The 21411-nt window shown below is 43.9% G+C and overlaps 1 protein-coding gene across 1 annotated transcript in view; it reads right to left on the bottom strand.

Moving 5' to 3' along the window:
• plxna2 (plexin A2) overlaps positions 1 to 21411 on the bottom strand; it is a 273461-nt gene that overhangs the window by 11289 nt on the left and 240761 nt on the right. The window contains exons 25-27 of the mRNA XM_034696628.1: positions 20718 to 20877; positions 15472 to 15575; positions 3979 to 4078 (exon numbers count right to left, since the gene is read on the bottom strand). Coding sequence (XP_034552519.1) covers positions 3979 to 4078; positions 15472 to 15575; positions 20718 to 20877 — 364 coding nt within the window. The remainder of the gene's footprint in view (positions 1 to 3978; positions 4079 to 15471; positions 15576 to 20717; positions 20878 to 21411) is intronic.

The raw sequence follows: 21411 nt of genomic DNA, 5'->3' as shown, positions 1-21411 counted from the left end.
ACTCATTTCTATTGCTCCTTTGCATCTCTTCTTTCAGCTGTAAATGAAACCATAAAGAAAACAGCAGCATGTGGATGATTGTATAGAAGGAGAGGAGGTTGTCCTCTCTGGTATCTCAGAGATCAGCAGTGTCTTTCCTGAAACTGCGTGTTTGAAAAGAACACCTCGCCACTTATTTGCTTGTTTCAACCAAGCGGCAACCTCCGGTTTAAAAATAGGAGTCCAATGCAGAAGTGCTAAAAACTGCAATTCATTGAGGATCCACTTGAGGCTGGCCCCGGAAGTACAGGAAACCACATACACACCAATTCAAAAAAGCTGATCTTTACAGCAGAAATAAACATGTTTACAGCCTGGTACAAAAAACGAGTGTAGTCTGGATAGCTCATTTCTGTATCTGCACAGCTGACTTGATTGACAGGTGGGAACACTGTAGCTGTTGGCTAGGAGGCTCAAAGCCCGCCTCTTTACCTCACAATCGCCCGACAGCAGCAATATGGCTGCCGCTAATGATGTGCCTCAAAACAGCACTTCAGAAACAGATGGGTGAGGTCACGGATACTACGTCCATTATTTGATACAGTCTATGGTTTCCACTAACACAACCAGCGACTTTTAGTTCCAGGAGGACCTTTGAAAGGTCTAAAAGGTTCCTGCCTCATCCTGATGCTGTCTTCATTTCCACTAAGGTGTGACGGCCTTTAGGGATTTGCACAATTAGTCTGGGGACTTTTGAAATGTCACGCCACTTTCTAATCAATGAAACTTTTGACAGCTGCATTACTCTACTCTGACCAAATTAACTCCTGCAAACCAGCATTTAGACCTTTCTTATTATATCCCTGGAACTCTCCTGGTTTTAAATCTTTAGCGTACAGGTGTATAACGGTGAAACTGGGTGCTTCTACTTCCTTAGATCATTGTAAATATTCAAGCATAGTCTAGAAGGTCAAAGCACTGACATGCAGAGGACATTTGTGGCTGAGAGTTGAACCAGCGACTACTGCAACAAGGTCTACAGCCTCCGTATATACAGTTAATACTGATGGACTCCTACAATAGCATCCTCTACCATCAGTATAAATGTGACGTGAATAGGTAAATGTCAGAAGTACTGTAAAAGTGCGTTAAGTGGTCGGGAAGACTAGGCAAGTGCTTTATAAGTACAGAGCCATTACCATTTATAAGGGGTGTGCACTTTAACCACTAAGCTACACCGGTGCTGTGTTCTTCCAGTCTCCTGTTGCTTCAATTTGTTCGTCCTAAGCACTAAAAGGCCCTTCCAATAAGTCGTTGTAGTTTCAGTAAGTCCAACCTCTGGAACAGGGACTTCTTGGGAGTACAATAAAGCCTCTGGGACTTGCTCTCGACCCTGTTCTCTGTGGTAGAAATGCACCAAATGCCCAAAAAGTTCCTACTCTCTGGGGAAGTTTTTTGCAGTGGAAACATCTACAGCCTGCAGAGCTGAAGATTTTACAGATTGCAAACGTATTCTAGACTTCCATGTTACTCTTTCTGATTTTTTTTTCTAGTCTTTATTTTATTTTCTACATTCATTCATCACCTCTCCCTCCTCCCTCTCCTCCTCTATATAATCCCTGCCTCACAGACGGACTGACTGAGACATGCTTGCTGCTGGCTCCTCTTAAAAGCGCTTGTAATTGGCTCTCCCTCGCCACATTGTACCAGCCCCATGCTGAAAACGTCCCTGTCACACTCTGATCAATGCATCAAAAGATCCTTAATTTGTTAAGCACCGAGACGACCCTCCTTCATCCATACATCCTCCTCCTCGTCGTCTCCGCTCTTGTGTTCCTGCCTCCTCGCTCACAGCTCCGTCTCCATGATGGCTGGTTTCAGTTTCCCTCTAATTAGCTGACATCTTCTCCTGGAAAAAGGATCTCTGGAGGTTTTAAAGATCTGAGGATCTCAAGGAGGATCTCTCTGACCTGGTTTCAAAGGACGAGGCGAACAACAAAGCTTTTTGCTGCCGATGCAGCCACTTACACCTTTCAAATAAAGACCAACCTGCGCCTAGAGACTGGCCAAAAGGAGAGGAGGATCAAGTGAGGCTGAGATGAATTTATGAACCTCTGTGCAAGAATGGATTGAAGTTGCAAATCCAATCTTAATCCAGTCACGGGTTTTTACTGCTCTGCTATTTCTTCACCTCTCACAAACCCCGAACCTGAGACGTCAAAAGAAGGAAGAACAAATACTTTGTCTGCAGCTCTCTCTACTTTTCATGAGCTCTCTTTTTTCAGATTTTCTACTTATACTTCTCATATTTTCACACATATATATATGTAGTTTATAGCCCCTGAATATTTCAAGAAGGCTCATTTATTTGAATACATTTAAAGTTATACTGTAGGCACATTTCAAAGCTTCTTCTTCTTCTTCGCTTTCTCTTCAGTAAAGAGCTAAATCAGAACTTTTATGGGAACATTTTTAACACCGATATCTGTGTTTCTACTTGATAAAGAACATGTGCACTTCTTCATCTCTGCTCTCACATAGCCGGGCCCTTTTGCCGCAGCCCCCAGGACACATCCTGCCAGTGTGGGACTGTGTTGTGGCTGATTTTTAAGGCTACAGAGAGGCGGAGACGGTGCCTGTGGTGTAAATTGAGTCAAGATGCTAACTGCTGAACGGTAAATTGGTATGAATCCATCAGCAGGTGTCGAGGTGCAGCTGTGCCTGCTGTGCCAGCCCATGATTGATGAGGGACGGGCACATGCCAGCAGAACCGGGCGCTCTCTATGCCATGCACGTCTGACGCCTGAACACACACGCACACAAAAACACACACACACACACATACACAAAGAAGAGAAAAGAGGATGCAAGAGAGAAGCGGCTCTCTGTGGCTCATTGCAATTTCATGATGGATAAAAATACCCCTTTGTGAGCCGAATACTTAGCTGTGATTACATATGAAACTCCCACATTTAAGCCCTGATATCGAAATACATGATTACTAGACAAGGAGTCCACCCCTTGTGTTACGTTTTAGGCTATACTCGTTCACCCTAATTGCCCCTCCATCATGTGTTCCAAAGACAGCAGTGACTGAGCACTCTATCATTATCTAATGATAATATTCTACCAGTTATTTTGAGGATGTCACCCCACATTGTTTTTAGTTCAAACACTAAAGATGAAGCTCTTTTTGACGTCAAGTATCCACAGGTATCCAATCCCAAAAAAGACTCTTAATTGCTGGGAAAAAGAAGGCTGCTGTGAGCTCTCTTTCGGTGTTTAAAGCCAGCTTTCACTTCCCATCCCCTATCCTGATAATTGGCCGTGCTCACTTATCTGTCTCTGTTTGTGTGAAGTATCATTCACACAGAATAATTAGTAATCACAAGTCGCCTGGTGCTGCTGTGTGTGCCTGGAATGGGACCAAATTTGGCACCCAGCAGAACAAACTACTAACACATCTGACGCATGTGTGTGTGTGTTTGCATGCATGTGTGTGTGTGTGTGTATGCTTTTCATTATGATAATATGATGGCTTTAAAACAATGGCTTTATCTCTCACTTTCCCCTCCTATTCATCTCTTTCTCTCTCTTTTCTCTGCATTCTTGCAGCATCCAGCAGAGTTTTGGACCCGAGCTGCAAAGCGAACTGCAGCACGCTCAGTTGGAGAGAGAAAAAGGTTGGACAAAAAAATCCTCTGCAGCTAGAAAAGAGCAGCTCCAAAACAGAGCTGACCATCGCTGAAGAGAGAGTGGATCTGGCTTTGTTCGTATGTGAAAGCACCAAAATAAAACACCGTTTGATGTGTCTGTGAGGCGAAAAAAGAGCAACAAGACCTCATTTGCATGGAATTAACTTTTGATTAACTGTTGAATGAGCCTGCAAATGCATCCAATATTGCCTAATATATATGACGTGTGGCATTTTGCACTCAATTTCATTGATGTGAGAGTCTAAACGAGGGTATGAAAGGAGCAACTGGTTTATTGACTCACCGTATCTGCTGAAGGAGGAGCGGGATATGCTGGCTGAGGAGGGAATGTTGTACGATGAGGTCTGTTTGGGCACCAGAGCCACGACGCAGCGGTCCGACACCTGTGAGAGAAAACAATAGTCACATGAGTAAGATGCCTTTTGGGGCTCACTTACAGAGCCCATCACGGCCAGAGTCCAGAGCAAGATCTTCAGACCTCAACTCAAAATTTTCTCAGTGGAGCTCTGGCATGATTCAAACCCAGAGTGTGTGTGCTTTCCAGTCTACCACAGAGTATAGAAGACAAAACATTCTAAATTCTACATATGAAGTTGTACATTTATGAGAATTAAGTCTACATCTAGCCCATGTGTTATTTTAAAGGAGGATATCAGAAGAGAGGCCAGCCAGCTAAAAAGTAAGACGAGGAGCGTCTCTTCAAGATGTACTTAAGCATCGGTTTCATATATAACTGGATGCTTAAATGTTTACCACATCAGCACCACATTGTCACGAGTACAGGATTCTGAATAGAAGAAATTCTGAAGAAGGACAGGCTCACAGGCAGCTGCTGTTTGTCCTCAGCTGTCAAGTGCAACTTCACAAGATGATCCACGTTCCTCATTTAAGAGCAGGTGGCTGGCTGCCCTTCTGATATCCCCATAAATGTTGTTTTACATAAAGGTTAACTACAGCCTGAAATGATAACCTCTTTCTTAAGAATTTAACAATTCATTTGTATGATTATGATAAAATCTGTGTAGATTTGTGTCTTTCTTCTCCTGAATTCACAACTTTTTGGACTGTTTTTCCTCATAATGTTATCCAATCCAATCCATTTCATTCATATATAGGACATTTTAAATACAACAAGGTAACCAAGGTGCTGCACAACAAATACAAACAGTAGAAATACATAATAGTAAAATTCAAAATACAGTAAATTAAAAGACAAACAGAGACCAGCATATACTCTCATTCTGTACTAAAAGCCAAGGAGTAAAATTAGTTTTAAGACGTGATTTAAAAGTATCCAGGGTTGGGGCCATGACTAATCTTGTAAATTTAGGAGCTTGTTCTTTTATCTTTATGACTTTTTCTTGTACATCTAAGACTTTATTTCTTTGAAGACTAAATATAAAATGTTTTAGATTTTGATCAGATACAAAAAATTACAATAAGAAAAATAAAAATAGAAAATCAAGGTATCAAAAAAGTATTTAAAATAAAATAAGATATGATAAAAACAAGCCTCAATTTGTTTTTATCCTTAATGTGTCCTTAATTCTCTGTTGTGTGAGAATAATCTCCCAATGAGCCTTGAGTTGTTAGACTGTTAGGGAATCATGACAATTTATGTTTTTACTCCTGTTCAAAGTCTTCTCCTCTTCTCCATCTTACCCCTTTTTGAATTTTTCCATTGAGAAGGGATGACATACTATGTATCAAGGTACAAGGTGCAATATTATGCAAGACAGCATGTTCTAATTGTGTGCATACTGCATGCATTGCAGAGTTCATAGTTAAGAGCTGCACTGTGAACTAAAGTGAAAAGAAACGTAAGCAAAGTGGAACAAAAGGATAATGTTTTATTGAATACAATGTTCTAATTAGAACAGACTTAAGTACAAAACTGTTCTCTGAGAGGAATGTTTATGCAGTCTTAGGAGTTCAGGGTTGACTACATGAAGGAAAGTAAGACTTTAAGTGTTCAGTCCCGTAAGCAAAACATTTCCCAAACCCCTGCACAACCCCTCCTTTCCTGTCATATCTCCTCTCCCTGCTGTTCCCGACCAACCCTGTGGCTTCTCTTTCTCAGCAGAGCAGAGTGCTGCGGCTGCATGATGGCTGTACTCAACACGACTGTCATTGTCATCCCCTTCGCAAACATTAGAGACATGATGTAAGCTTTGGAGCTGGGATAAGATGCTAAGAGGGAGAGAGAGAGAGAGAGAGAGGGAAAGAGAGAGGAGGAAAAGAGGACAGGCAGACAGAGAGAGAAAGAAGAAGACTAGAATGCTGAATGTCTCATCTCGTGTACACTTCACACCCCTTTAAGAAAATGGGGGTACGGAGGTCTAATAATAGAATCAGAGCCACAGAGAGTAGAGTCAAAGAGGGAACATGAAGAGGAAGAAGCTGTGTAAAAGATGGTGTGTTATGAAAAGGAGACAAAATGAGAGTTCATTCTCTTCCCTGTAGAGTAGTTAAATTTATAAAGGACTCCTGGCTATTCTTAATCTCTGTTTACAGATTCTGTATTAAGTTATAGAATCTGTAGACATGGGACCAGATTCTGGGTTCAGAAGTGTTCTGTTTTTGGTTTGTTGTGCAAAAAGTATGGTCCACTTCTGTTTCAGTGGGCATTGCTTGTCCACAGGGGAACAGTCCACTTGGAGAATGAAAAAGGTGACATGCAAACGCTGTAATGCCATCATCTGATGACGATGTAAAAAAAATTGATGTCTGACAGATATCTGCAAAAAAGTGCAGATTACATTTCTCAACACTAACTCCATTCTCACTTATCAAATAGCTATTAGGACTCGTAGAGTGTGCAACACATGGACATGGTGTCAGTGATGTCACCCATTGGCTTCTGAAGCAGAGCTCTGAGGCCCAATAATGGCCCCAACATTTCCAAGTAATTCCAATATGGCTGACTCAACCTAACTTTTGTCAACCCTGGAAAAGGTCAAAGAGGCAGACTTGGACTGTGCCTTTAGCCTCCAGCTAACAGTTGTATATGCAGCACAGGCATAAAGCTAAATATGGGCATTACAACATGGGTTTTACTTAGGTCAACAGGGCTTTTGGAGCCAGCCTCAAGTGGACACTCACGGAACTGCAGTTGTTAGGACTTCCGCATAGGACACATTTTTTAACATTGGAGGTTGCCCCTTGGTTGGACACCAAATATGGCAAGTATAGACTGCATAAAAGTCTCAGTGATGTCACCCATTGGTTTCTGAAGCAGAGCTCTGAGGACCAATAATGTCCCCAACATTTTCAAGTAATTCCAATATGGCTGACTCAACCTAACTTTTGTCAACCCTGGAAAAAGTCAAAGAGGCGGACTTGGGATGTGCTTTTAACCTCCAGCTAACAGTTATATATGCAGCACAGGTATAAAGCTAAATATGGGCATTACAACATGGGTTTTAATATGGTGGAGTTGGATTTTGCAACTAACCTCAAGTGGACACTCAAGGAACTGCAGTCTTTAGCACTTCCACATAGACCTCATTTCTTAACATTGGAGGTTGGTGCTAGGTTGGACAGCAAATATGGCAGACTTTAGACTTTAGACTGCATAAAAGAGGACTAAGTCTCAGTGATGTCACCCACTGGTTTCTGAAGTGGTGTTATGGAACCCCTGGTGATGCCTTGTCCATGGTTCTGCATAATCACGCACAACTCTTAATCTCAAAATAATCAAAACTTGAGTCATAATAAAACTTAATCCTGCAGATTTGTCAGGAATAAAGAATTAGAGTACAGAGACCAGAACTGTTTGCTTTACCAGGCTGTAAACATGTTGAATTCTGCTGTGAAAATGAGCCTTTTGACATGCACTCCAATGGAAACTCCTTGGTCAAGTGGACACTAAAAAAAAGCACTTTTTGCAATTTCACATTGGCTTCATTTTTCAACTTCAAGGTTGTTGCTTGTTGATAATGTACAACAGAGTAAGTTTTGGCCGTTATCGCCAACCTTTGGCTGGACCAGAGGCCTTATTTCTACCAGTCTATCAACATCAGGCTGTAGCCCATGGGTTCTTAGATTGAGTCCTGCATGATGTCCTCCTTTTACTAAAGATAACCAGAGAAAAACTGATGCAAATACATTAAAATAGATGTTTTCAAAATCTGAGACATGTCTTTGCACAACCTCTCAACAGTCTAGCAATGCCTGTAATTAACCATGACACTGAGATTTAACAATACATTGTCCTTGAAATTCCACAACTGTGAGCGGACCAAAACATTACATTTGTTTTGACAAAACACAAAACCCAGCAAACAAAACTTGCCATTCTTTTTCAGGGCGCCAACATAACAAACAGCTTGTTGGCTGGCATTTACAGCCCGCCCTGAGGAGGGATTTCTGCTTCAGACCGGGCAAAGAAAAACTGACGAGCCTCCAGTGGAGAAATAAACAAAAGGCAAATGCCAGGCTCCAAAAGGAATACCTCAAAGAATCTTCAGAAGAGCAGAAAATTCCTCTTTTCATTTGCTTTAGCGGGAATGGGCTCCTCCACTCTTTGTTGGAGAATAAGCTCGTGGACGCTGGGATCGCCTTGTCTATAGTTCTTCCTTGCTCTTGAGCGTCAAACGCCTCTCATCCTCCCTCAGCCTCATCCTCAACCCTTCCTCCCACTCTTTTTCCAAGCTAATCTCGGCTGTGCTATTAGCTGAAGTTGCCATCTGGCCTCTAGTAGCCACACTGGAGAGGCACTCGAAAACAGGAATGAAATCTGGAGGAATCCTCTTAAAGATGCGGCTCTGGAGCGCCCCAACTCTCTGACAAAAATGAAAAATGGTCTTCCTAAGTCCCCCTAACCCCCAAAGATGGGCATCTCTTATCCTTTTCTCTATTTCTTCACCTCCTTCTCGTTTTTCTCCGCTTTCCTAAACCTAATTTCTACAGCCCTCTCCATCCCATACCACCCTCTTGGCTGACGATGCACCGAGAAACTCTAATACACCATCAATGAGGACTTCCGTGAAGTTTCCCTCTTTCTGTGATACATTTTCTCTGAGGAGCATGAAATAGCTTCTCTGTCCCCCCTTTTCCCTTTACGCCTCCCTCCATCTCTCCCTCTTTCTCTCTGCTTTTTATGGCTGACAGAGAGGCTACAGCAGAGATGGGTCCTTGTGATAGAGTAAATGATTGAAGGCGTGCAGATTCGCCTTCAGGGATAATCCAGTGTGGGACTGATAGTGGGCAGGTGTGATAAGGGCTGTGGGCCTGCCGGTGATAAGACCTTCCATTAGACTGTGCCGAGCCGGCCAGACAGCAAGAGTGTGGTCAGCCTCTATCTCTCTCTCCCCACAGCTTTGGCTCTGGCCTGTTTCCCCTCGGTGTCTCATCTCTCTGGGACCGGTGCCCTAAGATCATGATGTTTATCAGACCTGTCGACTCTGCCCAGTGGCTTGGAAACCCACAGCCTGTGCATATGTGCAATGTTTGATGGGCCATCATCTGTGATTACGGCTCTTTCTTTGGTGTCACACGGTGGAAATCTGCTGGAGAATCTTCTGAAGATTCAAACACAGATTTTTCTGATTGAATCTAAGTTGGGTTTTATTCATTTTACAGACGGATTGGCTATCTTCTGCCAAAAATGCAGCTTCTGGGGGTGATGGCCAATATTTCTTGGCTTCTGTTGTATCCGGGAGATATCATGAACACTGACAAACAATATCCAGGCCAGAGCTTCAAAGAGTATATTACAGCAGAGCAAGGAGCTGGTGTTAAGAGACCACATTTACAACCCACTGTTTCATTATGCATTTACATTTTCAAAGAGAAAAATAAAAGCTGAACTTCTTCAGACAACAAACAACGGATTCCATGATGTAATTTCAGCCGATGGGGGTCAATGCTTTTCCTCTTCCTAAAGATGATTCTTCATTCTACATCCAGATAGTTGGTCAAACATTACCCAGACCACAAATGGAAACCATTGAGCTTCCAAAATCAGAGTCTTGTCCCTACAGCCGGATTCTGGGTTTAATTTCAGACACCTGTTCAAAAAGTGTTATAAAAAGCAAAGTCTTTGTCGGGCGATGGCTCATGTGTTCCAGGATTTCATCTCAGCCAATGGGATTTGCATCCTTTGAGACGAGCTAACCCAGCACCAGAGGGAATACTGGCAGACTGGCATTATGCTAACAGAGCTAACACTGGACACGAACGCCACATTGGAAGGATTTCACCTGCTGAGGGCGGACAGGATACAGGAGAGCAAGACTGAACACACTGGTGAAGAAGGCCAGCTCAGTCCTGGACCCTGTGGAGGTGGTGGCTGACAGGAGAATTATGGCCAAGCTGTCGTCTCCGATGGACATTTCTTTTCTCTATATATTCTTGTACTGTACACCTTCTTGTTTGCTGCTGTAACTCCATTAATTTCCCCGTTGTAGGACGAATAAAGGAGTATCTTATCTTATCTTATTTTCCCTTCCTACTACCAAAACCCTCCCAAATGTGATGATCCACACTACTTGGACAACAGGAAGAAACTGGAAAACCTCTGACACCAGAATCTTGTCCCTCACCTACAGATTCTGCATTTCTAGATATAACTGTTTATAAGGGGTGTTAGAGCCATATGTGTGTCAATATTATGTGTGGACTGTTTGTGTGTTTGATGCACTTGTGTGGACACTAGGTGGCGGGTGTGTCAAGCCAGGTATTAGAAAGCATATAGGAAAGAAGACCCAATCAGTGGCAGGTGAGCTGCCTACCGGGTAGCATACAGTTTTTGACCGTCTCGTTCCGTTTCGTCGTCACGTCTCGTTTTGTCATCCTGTCGTCTACAATAGATGTAAGCCTGTAATTCTACAAGTTCGTATTAGATGCAAGTGTGGATTGATTGGCTGTGCGTATATTGTATGTCGATGTGTAATAAACCTGTTGATGTCAATGCACGAGCTGACTTCATTCATTCATCCTGACGAGGAGGATGCGTCAACTGCGTCCCGGTAAAGCAGGCCCTCGGTGGCTTATAGGTGTTTGTTTCGTCTGGCGAAAGCAAGCCACTACAAGGGGTGTAAAGATTTACCAATCGATCTTATGTCTGCTAATGATCCGAGGGCACAAGTCTGCCACACCCTGGATCAGTAAAAATGTAATCCGAACCAGTCGCTGACCTGGTTTTAAAGCCATGTGTACTGGGGTTCTGCTGGGTTTTATCTGCACATTGTGCTCAGCGTCACCATATGCTTCCCTAATACGTGAGTAATCTTAGCTTATGTGGCTGGCATGGTGGCGTTGGTTAGTTCACAGGGAGAAAACAACAACATCAAAGATCGGCGTGGGGATTCACCATCTACACCTCAGAAATCAAGTCATGTGACTAAACACTGAACAAGGAAGGAAATCATTCCAAAAGTCTGACAGTCTGTACACTTTGTGGAAAAGCAATCATGTACTTGACGAAAGAGTAATATCACCGTATAAGACACTAAATATGACATATGATATGACACATTGTCGTTAATTTTTTTCCAGATACATTAAGAAAAAATGACATGGAATTCAATCACCAGTCTTCACTGAATCACACCAAATCCAAATGTTCTGTATTTTAATGAATTGCCCTTGAACTGGATCATAGTCATTAAAGTTTGAACCACTCCTGCTACCTGCATTTTCTCCCTCTCTTCCTCTCTTCATCTGTCCTATCACTAAAGGAAGAAAATGACCCAAAAAATGACTTTAAAAACATTTAAAAGAAGATATTTGTCACATGAAGAACTTCAACTGAACCCTGTCTGTCTGAGATATGTATTTATTAATATGGCACCAGCATGCCAAGTCAGCCAAGGCAGCAGATTGATAAACACATAGCTTTGTAGAAGCATGCCTTGTGTCTGAAGCAGTTGAAAATAGCCCAAAATGCCCCGAGCAATAACTGCAGGGAGGGTAACAGGATCTAGCTGGCAGGCTCTCCTGGTGTGGTCATCGGACTCTGGTTCCCCTGTTTCCCTGTTTCCCTCACCGCAGAGGAGAGGACACACAGAGGTCACCGAGCAGCAGGGGATGGAAGTTTCTACGTTGACTTTGCTTTTCATTTTGATGCAGTCTCAGCCGAAGTAAAAGAGGGAGCAGTCTGCTCTTAGCTGTCTGCTCATTGGGGATATTATTCCAGACACACTGCCCGTGTGTCCCCACAAATCAACCCAGCAAACAAATATTAATATGCCGGGGGAAACGCTGTCCACCTGTCATGAATCAACACTTTGTCAAACATCATCAACGTAATAACCTGGCCAGTGCCCCCTGTGAATACACCACAGCTCTGTTTGCAATCTGAATGATCATAAATATCTGAGCAGCCCGACAACTTCAACTCAGGATAAAGTCCTTTTTTGTTTATGAGAGAGCTGACCTCTCCGAAAAGTGACTCAAGTCTGTCGCATGTCTGATTCCTGCATTAGTGGAACTCCTTGTGATTCCTGTTTACTGTCTGGATGCTATCAAGCAGGTGCAAGGTTATATCATTCCACGTCTCAAGGAGAAAGATGGTGTGATGAAAGGCTCTCCTTCAACAGGGAGCGGCATGAAACAACAAAAAGATCCAAATCAGCAATCAGCCAAAAACTCTCCAATCTCATTAATCTTGTATCTCTACTCCTACTGTGTTTGGATCTTTGTTTGTGTGTGTGTAAAGGTATTGTTCATGTGTTTTCTATCTTCTATCCTTATCTGTGCAGAAGATTGTATAAATACAGAAACAGAGAGCACAGGATGGGAAGGAGGAAGTTCACTCCCCTGACTATGAAGGTGTTGAATAAAGATTCAATTTAAATGTGTGCATTTATGTTTTTAATTTTGGTGTAGCAGGGAGCTGGGAAGGTGTGCATTTCCATATCCAGGTTATGTACACCATTATTTCCCATGTGTCGGGGTAAATAGCCAGTGGGGTTTCTTGGGATGCTGTGAGCACCTATGAATTTTAATGCCTCAGTCTGGTCCCGTGTCTCTGCTGTGGGAGAATTAGCAAAGTCTCGAGGTGATGCTCAGTCTCACTCTGCATATTTCCTCTTTCCCATTTTTATCTCCAAGCCTTAGCCCGAACTCTGGGGCCTAATGAGCTGTGCTCCCTGGTTGTGATAGGCAGCCAGATGTGCTGTAGCAGCTGCCAATTCAATGGCAGGGTGTGTGACGCAAACACACTCTGACAGGGGCCATTGCCAGCTCATCAAAACAGTAACGATGCACGAGAGTCTATGTTGTTCCAAACTGCCCTTATCTTTCTGTCCCCTTCTCTTTCCTCATTGCTCTGCAGCCCGCCGGCATATCCTCTGAAGTTGCACTGTGTCAGGCCTTACGTTCTGCACAGGGACCCTCAGATCCGTGATCAATAGCGGCCCTCAGATCTGCTATTGAGCGAGAGAGGAAGTAAAGCAGCCACATGCCTGTGACTGTGTGCCCCTTAGCGTCTCCCTTGGCTAACGATGGCAGACAGGCTGCGACGTAGAGGATTGCGAAAAACAACAGAGGGGGCCATTATGTTGTGGAAGCAAACAGAGTGCACCTCTTTATCAGGGATTAAAGCACTGCAGAGACAAGAGATGAAGAGGTACTCTGGACCATGAGGGGAAGGAAGAGGGACTGGAGAATTGAAGGGAAAAAGGATGCCCATTGCCGTTCAGTAGGAGAGGTGAGGGAATAGAAAGGAAATGGGTAATAAAATGTAAACAAGTTGGAAATATAGAGAAAATATGACAAAAACTATGTTTCCACTGCAAGATCTTTCCTCAGAGTGTAGGAACTTTTGGAGGAAGGTAGTGCATTTCAACAAAACTGAAAAGGGGTCTAAATGAAGTCTAGAGGGCATTCCTTTATATACTAAAAGGTCCTTGAAAAGGGGGTAAGTACCCTCTGAATGAGGAGGGACATATGGGTCCCGACTTAAAACATTGGACATTTGTGATTGGCTAAGTGCTTGTATCAGTCATATCAATCACAAATCATCAGCATTGAAAGTCCCATCCAAAAATCCCCATAAGGCGTTTTTCCACCGCAGGTACTTTACCCCAGAACTAGGGACTTTACCCCTGAACTACGTGCGTTTTGCCTGGAGGAACCAGGGTCTAAATTTAGTTCAGGGGTAGATAATCTCCCCACTCAAAAGCCACTGCTTTGGGCATAGTACTTTTCAAAGGTCCTGGGACTTTCGGTTGAACGTAACGGTGTTTGTGGAGTTTACACAGTTGTTGAAACACAGAGGGAGATCCTGGGAATGCAAACTAGTTTAGTTTTTTATTAAGATTTCAAAAAATTATTTAATATAATTTTTTGTCTCCATACGTCACTGGCCTGATTTGCACAATCTACCCGGGACTTCAGCCCGCAATCTAATGCAGACAACAATGGGGGCACAGGAACCTTTTAGTTCCGGGGAAAGTAGTTCTGGGGGCTAAAAGACCCCGGAACTTTTGGTCAAAATGCACCTATACTTTCAGAAAGGACCAACCCTTTCAGAGACCATTAAGGGCGTACAATAAAGTTCCTATCACTTTCTTCAGGACCTGGCACCCATAGGAAAATACACAAGGTACTCAATAGAAATTTCTATTGCTGGGAATGGTTCCTGTACTTGAACCTCCTTAAAAAGAAGCCTCTGTTACTAGTCCTAGGTACTTTTGGTGGAGACATCAGGAAGTTGAGGAAATAAAGAAGGAGAGACAAAGGGGAAAGACGCAGTGTGACGCCAACTGCTGTGAAGGACGCCATGGCGTGTCCCTTCTTCTAATGACTCCTGCAGCTGTTAAATGACTCTTGCTCTGCTGGGGCAGGAGGTCATATTGAATCCCCCCCTCCTCTGGTGTGAGGGTTTGAACCTTGTCAGACCTCTCCATATTTTATCCTCCTAGATGGAGGTTCTTATCTTGACCACAAGGTCCTGGTCTTCACCCCCCTGCTGCAGCTGCTGCCTCTGCTTTCGACCAGGTAGCCCTGAATCCAGCCTCATGATGTCTTTAAGCAGATGGTCTCCCTCGGCTGACTAATGAGAGCGGGTTGAAAACACGCTGGGAAAGATTCACAACCTAGCGAGGAGCTGTCTGCCTTCTCCTTCTCTTCCTCCTGTTTTATTGACCTTTTTCTTCATTTTTATAACTTCTCTTTCTTTTACGCTCCCTTTTGTTCATTTGCAACTTTAAAAGCTGTGAATTCTACTGAGAAATAATATGCAGATGTGCTCTTGTTCCCACTTCTCCTCCTCTTGAGTGTGCGACTTCCCTCTTCTTGTTAGGAGGGGGCACAGGTAAGTATTTATGGGTTCAAAATTGTGGGGTGTGAATCACACTTCTACATGTCAAGAGGTAGACGCAGGCAAGCACAGCAGGACTAATTGTTGCTGGCATAAAAGTCACAGGGGCAGAAAAAGAGAGAGAAGCAGAGAGATGTTATCCCCCTGACTGGAGCAGCCTCCTCTCTCCGGTGGAGGGAGGGAGGGAGGGAGGGAGGGAGGAAGGGAGGGAGAGAGTCGGCTGAGAAGCTGAGGGTTCATCTCTCCTGCCACCTGTACAGTAATTGTCCTCTATTCTGTCACTCGGATTACAGCAGGCAAGGGCATGCAAATGAGGAGCTAAAAATTGGCTGCCTAAAAGTCAAGAGCAGGAAACATCAAAGTTGGGCAAGGTATGGAGGACAATTTCCATAATAAAAGCCACGACAGAAAGTGAACTGAAATGAACCTTTTTCTTGATAAAAAAAAGTAAAGTTTGAAAGCTAATTAAGGAAAACATGCAGCTTAACTTTGTGTGTGTGTATTTACCTGGTAGTGCATGAGAGTGTTGAGTCTCTTCCAGTCGTTTTCTATCTTGGTGGTGATGTCTTCATCCTGTAACACCACACGAGCCATCCGTCCTTGGCGCCACTCTGAAAACACAAACACGCCGGGTTACTCACCGCTGCCTACACAAACTATACATCACGGTTAGCCACAGAAATATTTGAAGCCATTTGTGGAGGTTTCAGTTTGGTGTCAGGTTTTAATGGATACATAAGAAAAGCTTCATGTGGTAAAGATACACATCTGCTGTGGATTAACATGTGGGTACAGTGGGATACTGTGGTGTGTGCTTAAAGCTTATGTTACCTTGCAGGCAGTGTGGGGACTAGTTTACCACATGTAATTCAATTAGCAGCTTCACTCATTGTAGCAGGAGGTCGCTGATACTTCAGTTGCGATCATATTTGAATTGCAAAACAAGAAGTCATATCGTGTTTTAGACTGTTCTGAGGTAAAAAACTGGAGCTGCTAACACCTTTGAGCATGAAAGGAAAGTAAGGTGCAAGTAAAAAGTCTTCTCTGTGCTTTTCAAACTGTGGCAAGGCAATGCAATGTCATGTTTTATGTACAACTGACTAATTGCTGCTTTATGTTTGCAAACATTTGAGTTACATGGCTAACTGTGTCCTTGCAGATGCCTTGCAAATGGACATTCTATCCAAACCAAAGCTGAGGTTCCTTGAACTTTTCTTACAAAGCACTTTGAGCTACTTTTGTCAGGTTTAGAATCCCAAGTCAAGGCCATAAAATGACTGGATTTCCAGCTGACACCGGGTTGAGAATCCCTGAATAGAAAAATTCTGCATCATCAGATCATCAGTAAAGCACTTAGCACTTATCAGTAAAAAATCTGTAAGCAAGTCCGGGGTCAGCTGCATCATTTAGGCTTTATTCCAGCAAGCGCCAACTCATCCTTCAAACCTGAGATCATTTACATTCTGCAAAGAAGGGATCTGACCCTGAAAATGTAGCTCTTTTTTAGTCTAAATAACACACTTCCCATGGTTGTTATGATTACACGAACATATCACATGATTTTATTTCACACTTACAGAACAATCATATAAGGGCACTGGTGTAGTGTGGTGGTTATGGCCTGTGTTCCATTTACAGAGGCTATAGTCTTCGTTGCAACTGTTACTGGTTGAACGCATAGACTCTATAAGTAATGGACGTGGTATCCGTGACGTCACCCATCTGTTCCTGAGCGCTGTTTTGAAGCCAATCTTCGTCAGGAGCCATATTGCTAATGCTGAACTCAACCAAACTTAGTGTGACGTAAAGAGGCAGGCTTTGAGTCTCCTAGCCAACAGCTATTTGTTTCTGCCTGTCAGTCAAGTCAGTCATGTCCTTAAATGGGCAAAACTCGTAATCTTAATATTTTTGAAATTGCCGCATTAGAAAAAATTCACACCCCTGTACAGTGTGTGTAGAGAGAGAAATTAGCTATGTAGACCTAAGCCATTCTTTTAACCAGGCTGTAAACATGCAAAGATCGTCTCTTTTGAATTGGTGTCTATGTGGTTTCCGGTGTTTCTGCAGCCAGCCTCTAGTGGATGCTTGATGAACTGCAATTTATTACACTTCCGCATTGGTTTCATATTTTGAGACCAGAGGTTGCCGCTTGGTTGAACTCCTTGCATGGCTTCTCTTCAGCTGTCTTATCTAATAAAGGCAAATCCTCTAGTGATGTCATCTATCACTCCTTAAGCCAGTGATTTTCAACCACTGTGCCGTGGCACACTAGTGTGCCGTGACAGATCGCCAGGTGGGCTGTGGGACATTATCAAATTTCACTTAATTAGTCCAAAAAGTATTATTCATATACCGCAAATAATTTGCCATGGAGTGTATCTGTGCCTGCAGTGTAGTGACTGGCGGAGTGATTCTGTCCTCGTCCATGTACTGACCTGTGCTCCCCACCTACTGGGTGGCAATAAAGCACACTAATTACCTGGTTAATTTAAGACAATAGAATTAAAGATGTGTGTGAGAGGTGTATGAGACAAGACGTAGGCGTACAGTAGCGATAGATAAATGGAGCGACGCCTGCGAGCAAGTTCAGGTAGACAACTCGAGCTGCAATGCCATACATGTCACATGTCCCACTCTCTTATCCATCATCCAATCCTGCCCTCTGCCTCTCAAATTGGCGGTCTATTTAAACTGGGAAAAATCTCCCATTTCTCCCTCTGCCTGTCAACGACTCTGCTGCTGCATGCCATTGCTGATATTTCTTCTTCCCCGCCGCCTCCCCAGCTTCCACCTGCAGGCTCTGGGGGTGTTTAGTATGTTTTGCTCATCACTCCTCAAGTCTGCATGTAAACTTATCTGCAGGGAGTGATGAGGCCGGAGCCTGGGCGCCAAACATGAATATGTTTTTGCTGCTACAATAAACAATTTAAACGTGAGTTGTCTGACTGAAATATTCAAAAGGGAAAACTGAAAACTCCAAACTGGGCCCTGGACAAAATTCTGACCCGGATGAAGAGCGTAATATGGGTGGTGGAAAAGGCAACTTTTATGAGAAAAACTACAACGGTGTTTGGAGAGCTCTCACAGCTAGGTACGTAGTAGCTGAAATCGTAGCCAAATCAAAAAAGCCACACACCGTGGCAGACATTAAAACTACCTGCAAAAGCTATTGTAAATGAGATGCTTCGCCCTGACACAGTTAAAGAAGTAGCCAAAGTCCCTCTCTCAGATAAATAGATTCATCTATTGAGAGATTAAATGTGTCATTTCGTAAAACTTTTGGTTGGTGGTGTGACTCAGGATTTTTTTTAATGTATGAAATGTGTCTTGGCTCAAAAAAGGTTGAAAAACACTGCCTTAACCCATCCCCCGTACTCCCCTGGTATGTTCAAGTGTCAGCTCCAAAAAAGCAAACCGCAAAACAAAACTCGGTCTCAACCAGCTCGACTATCGGGGACATTTGTGGTCAGTGGGCTCTCCACAGCCTCCACACAGAGGAGGTTCTACTCTTCACACTCCGTCCTTTAGCTCCTTCTTCCATGTTGTAACATCTTAGCTCCTCCTGTGCCGTAACACTGTAACACCTCCAGGCAGAAAGAGATGTTCTGTGCAGTTTTCCTGCATACTGCTGAGCTTTAAACAAGATCTTCAGCACATAATAATGGATTAACATAGTTTCAATGCCAGAGTATATAATCTCATCTACTACTGTAATATAGTCTATGATGAATTACCGTAGCTTTGAACACAGTGTGTCAATCATTGGATATGGTGGTCCAAAGTATTTCATACACTATATTTTAAAGGTAAGTTGATCTAGGTGACTGATCTGGGTTTCCTCCTACACTGGCGTTCAACTTTCTCCAGTGTGAAGAGATCAGCAGCCGTTCAAGAACCCTCTCCAACCTGAAAACACTCCATGTGGTCGACGACGTGGGGAAGCAGAGTACCTCAGTGCGTGCTTTGAGCCCGTTATACAGCAAGGTAGTCGTAAACTATGCTAATATATAAGCACAACTTTCTTATGACAGTAAAGCACCTCTTTTCAAAGCTCATTTGCCTTTCACTCAGTGAAACATCCACCTGTATGACTCCCAGAGAGAGCTCTCTTCACACATTACCCAAATGAGTAGATATCAACGACCGCCACTCTTGTACGGCTCTTTGGGTGCCTGCGCTCCTCTCACAGACTTGGATTGACACGGATCTTAATTAAACATTACACACGAACATTTTCAAGATGTATATGCGGGCAGGCTGCACGCTTTAATTGGTACTTGTGTCGCGGAAATGGCGCGCCATTAGCATACGCAGCAGTCGCCCCGTCAGGGTCAGAGAGACGAGTCAAGTAGAGCAGACAAGGAGGGATGAGGAAATCTTTTTAAAAGAAAGAAAATAGGGGAAGAGGGGGGGGGGCAGGTGGAGGCTACGAGCGCCGAGGGTGGAGGAGAGGAGCTGACGGCTCATTGTAAGGAAATGAAATGATAATAAGGGTGTTGACGGGGAAGTGGACAGCCATGGAGGCTCTCATGCTGGGAGTGATCATTGATTTTCTCCTCTGTTGACTGGGTTTTATTACTGTGAGCCTCTGCCAGGTGACCACATGATATCGCTGCCTGGCAACCGTCTAACAGAAGCAGAAAAAAAGACACCGACACACATCGAGACGTGTGTGGACTCAATTATTTTCAAGGCATCAGATACAGGGTGAGATATTGGGGATGCTAGCAACCATCATTTTCATGTTTCGATTCGTGTGCTGATTCTTTTCACACTCATTCAGTGAATCTTTTTGCTCTCTTATGGGTCATCACAGCTTCTTTAAGCAGAAACTGACATCTTTGAATTGCTTCTTTTGTCAGAGGCATAACCCAAAACCCAGAGTCTCCTCATGTGCTGCACAAAATGACTGATAAAAGAAGCAAATCCTCAAATTTGAGGAGCAAATATTTGACATTTTGCTAAAGAAAAAAGGCAGAAACTGGCAGAATAAATGTGGAATAATTGTTTTTCCCAAGCTTAATCAATATAGCAATTAACTGTTGTCATTCTGAGCAGAAGAAAACAAAAACAGGACAGTTGATGGACAGAGAGCCATTTTTTTCAGAGATGTGATTGAGGGGCTGATTCGGAGCAGACACAAAGCAGGATGTGGGATGTGGGGTGTGGGGTGAGGTGTTTGGGGTGGGGGCTTTTGTTCTCCCCGCCCATGTAGATTTTGGGAATGGAGAGAAATGAAGGGAAAATCAAAAGCAAGGTGGATGGACGAGCAAGAATGGAAGTGGCAGACTGCGTGGGACTGGAGCCCGGAGAGAGACTGCCGAGTCCGTCTGTCAGCTCTTACCTGGGTCAGCCAGACAGCCACGTCACACACTCATACACACACACACACACATGAACACTCCTCTATCTCAATCTACTGAGTCTTATTGGTGGTTCCGGGCAGCTGAGGCAGCCAGACGGAGGGATGCAGCACACACACACACACACAAACGCTCACACACACTGTCAGTCAGTTTGATAGAAGGCCTGGCAGCAGCACACTGAGGCTGGCTGTGCTGCTGGAACACAGCTTTTATCACACTAATGCACTGATAATCTGTACACATGGCTAGCTTTTCTCTCACTGATACATTAATCTGGGGGTGTGAAGGAGTTTACACCTGCTTACTGCATCTGTGTCTGCCTGTGTGTGTGTGTGTGTGTGTGTGTGTGTGTCTGCATGTGCGTTACAGTGTGAGTCTGGGCCATACCGAGGTCCATGTCAACAGCACGCGGCCTCTGAGAGTACGGCATGTTCTTGTAAATGGCGTCCAGGATCTTCTCCTTCACTTGGGTGATGGTGTCGCAGTTCAGCACCTTCACCGGAATCTCCGGACTGTTCTCGTTGTCCGGGTTCACGCAGTTCAGGATCTGGATTGCGCAGATTGGGGAGAAAAGAAGAGGGAAAACAAATCAGAGAGTGAAATACGGGAGCAAAAGGAAGAGGCTGGAGGTGTCCTGTTACCGCCTGGACTCGGGTCCGGCTCCAGGCTTCGCTCTCATTACAGTTTCCCTGCAGCATGGCGGGAGCTTTGAGAAAACCATTTCCGCTCTCTCTGGCAACCCAAAATCTAATTTCACACCTTCGGCGGGACACCAATTTCCAGCTCCGCCGGAGTATTAGCACGTAATGAGCCAAACTCCCAGTTGGAGCAATCAGAGCATTGTCATGTCGCATGCTGGCTGTGTGAGCGTGTTTTTCTCTGTGTGCATGTGTGCGTGTGTGTGTGTGTGCGTGTGTTCTGATCTCTGCAGCCTCCTACCCTGATGTTGGACCAACACTGGAGCCTGTGGGTTCATTAGTTAATTTATTCCCAAGCAGGAAGGAGGAAGCCCAACACAGACGAGACAGCCATGTAGTCTCAGAAAGAGTCTGCAGTATTTTGTTCTTAGCTCCTCCGCTCA

Source organism: Notolabrus celidotus, chromosome 11, assembly GCF_009762535.1.
Source record: "Notolabrus celidotus isolate fNotCel1 chromosome 11, fNotCel1.pri, whole genome shotgun sequence".
Lineage (NCBI taxonomy): Eukaryota > Metazoa > Chordata > Actinopteri > Labriformes > Labridae > Notolabrus > Notolabrus celidotus.
Note: the sequence above shows the minus strand (reverse complement) of the source record. Positions and strands in the feature narration are given on the sequence as shown.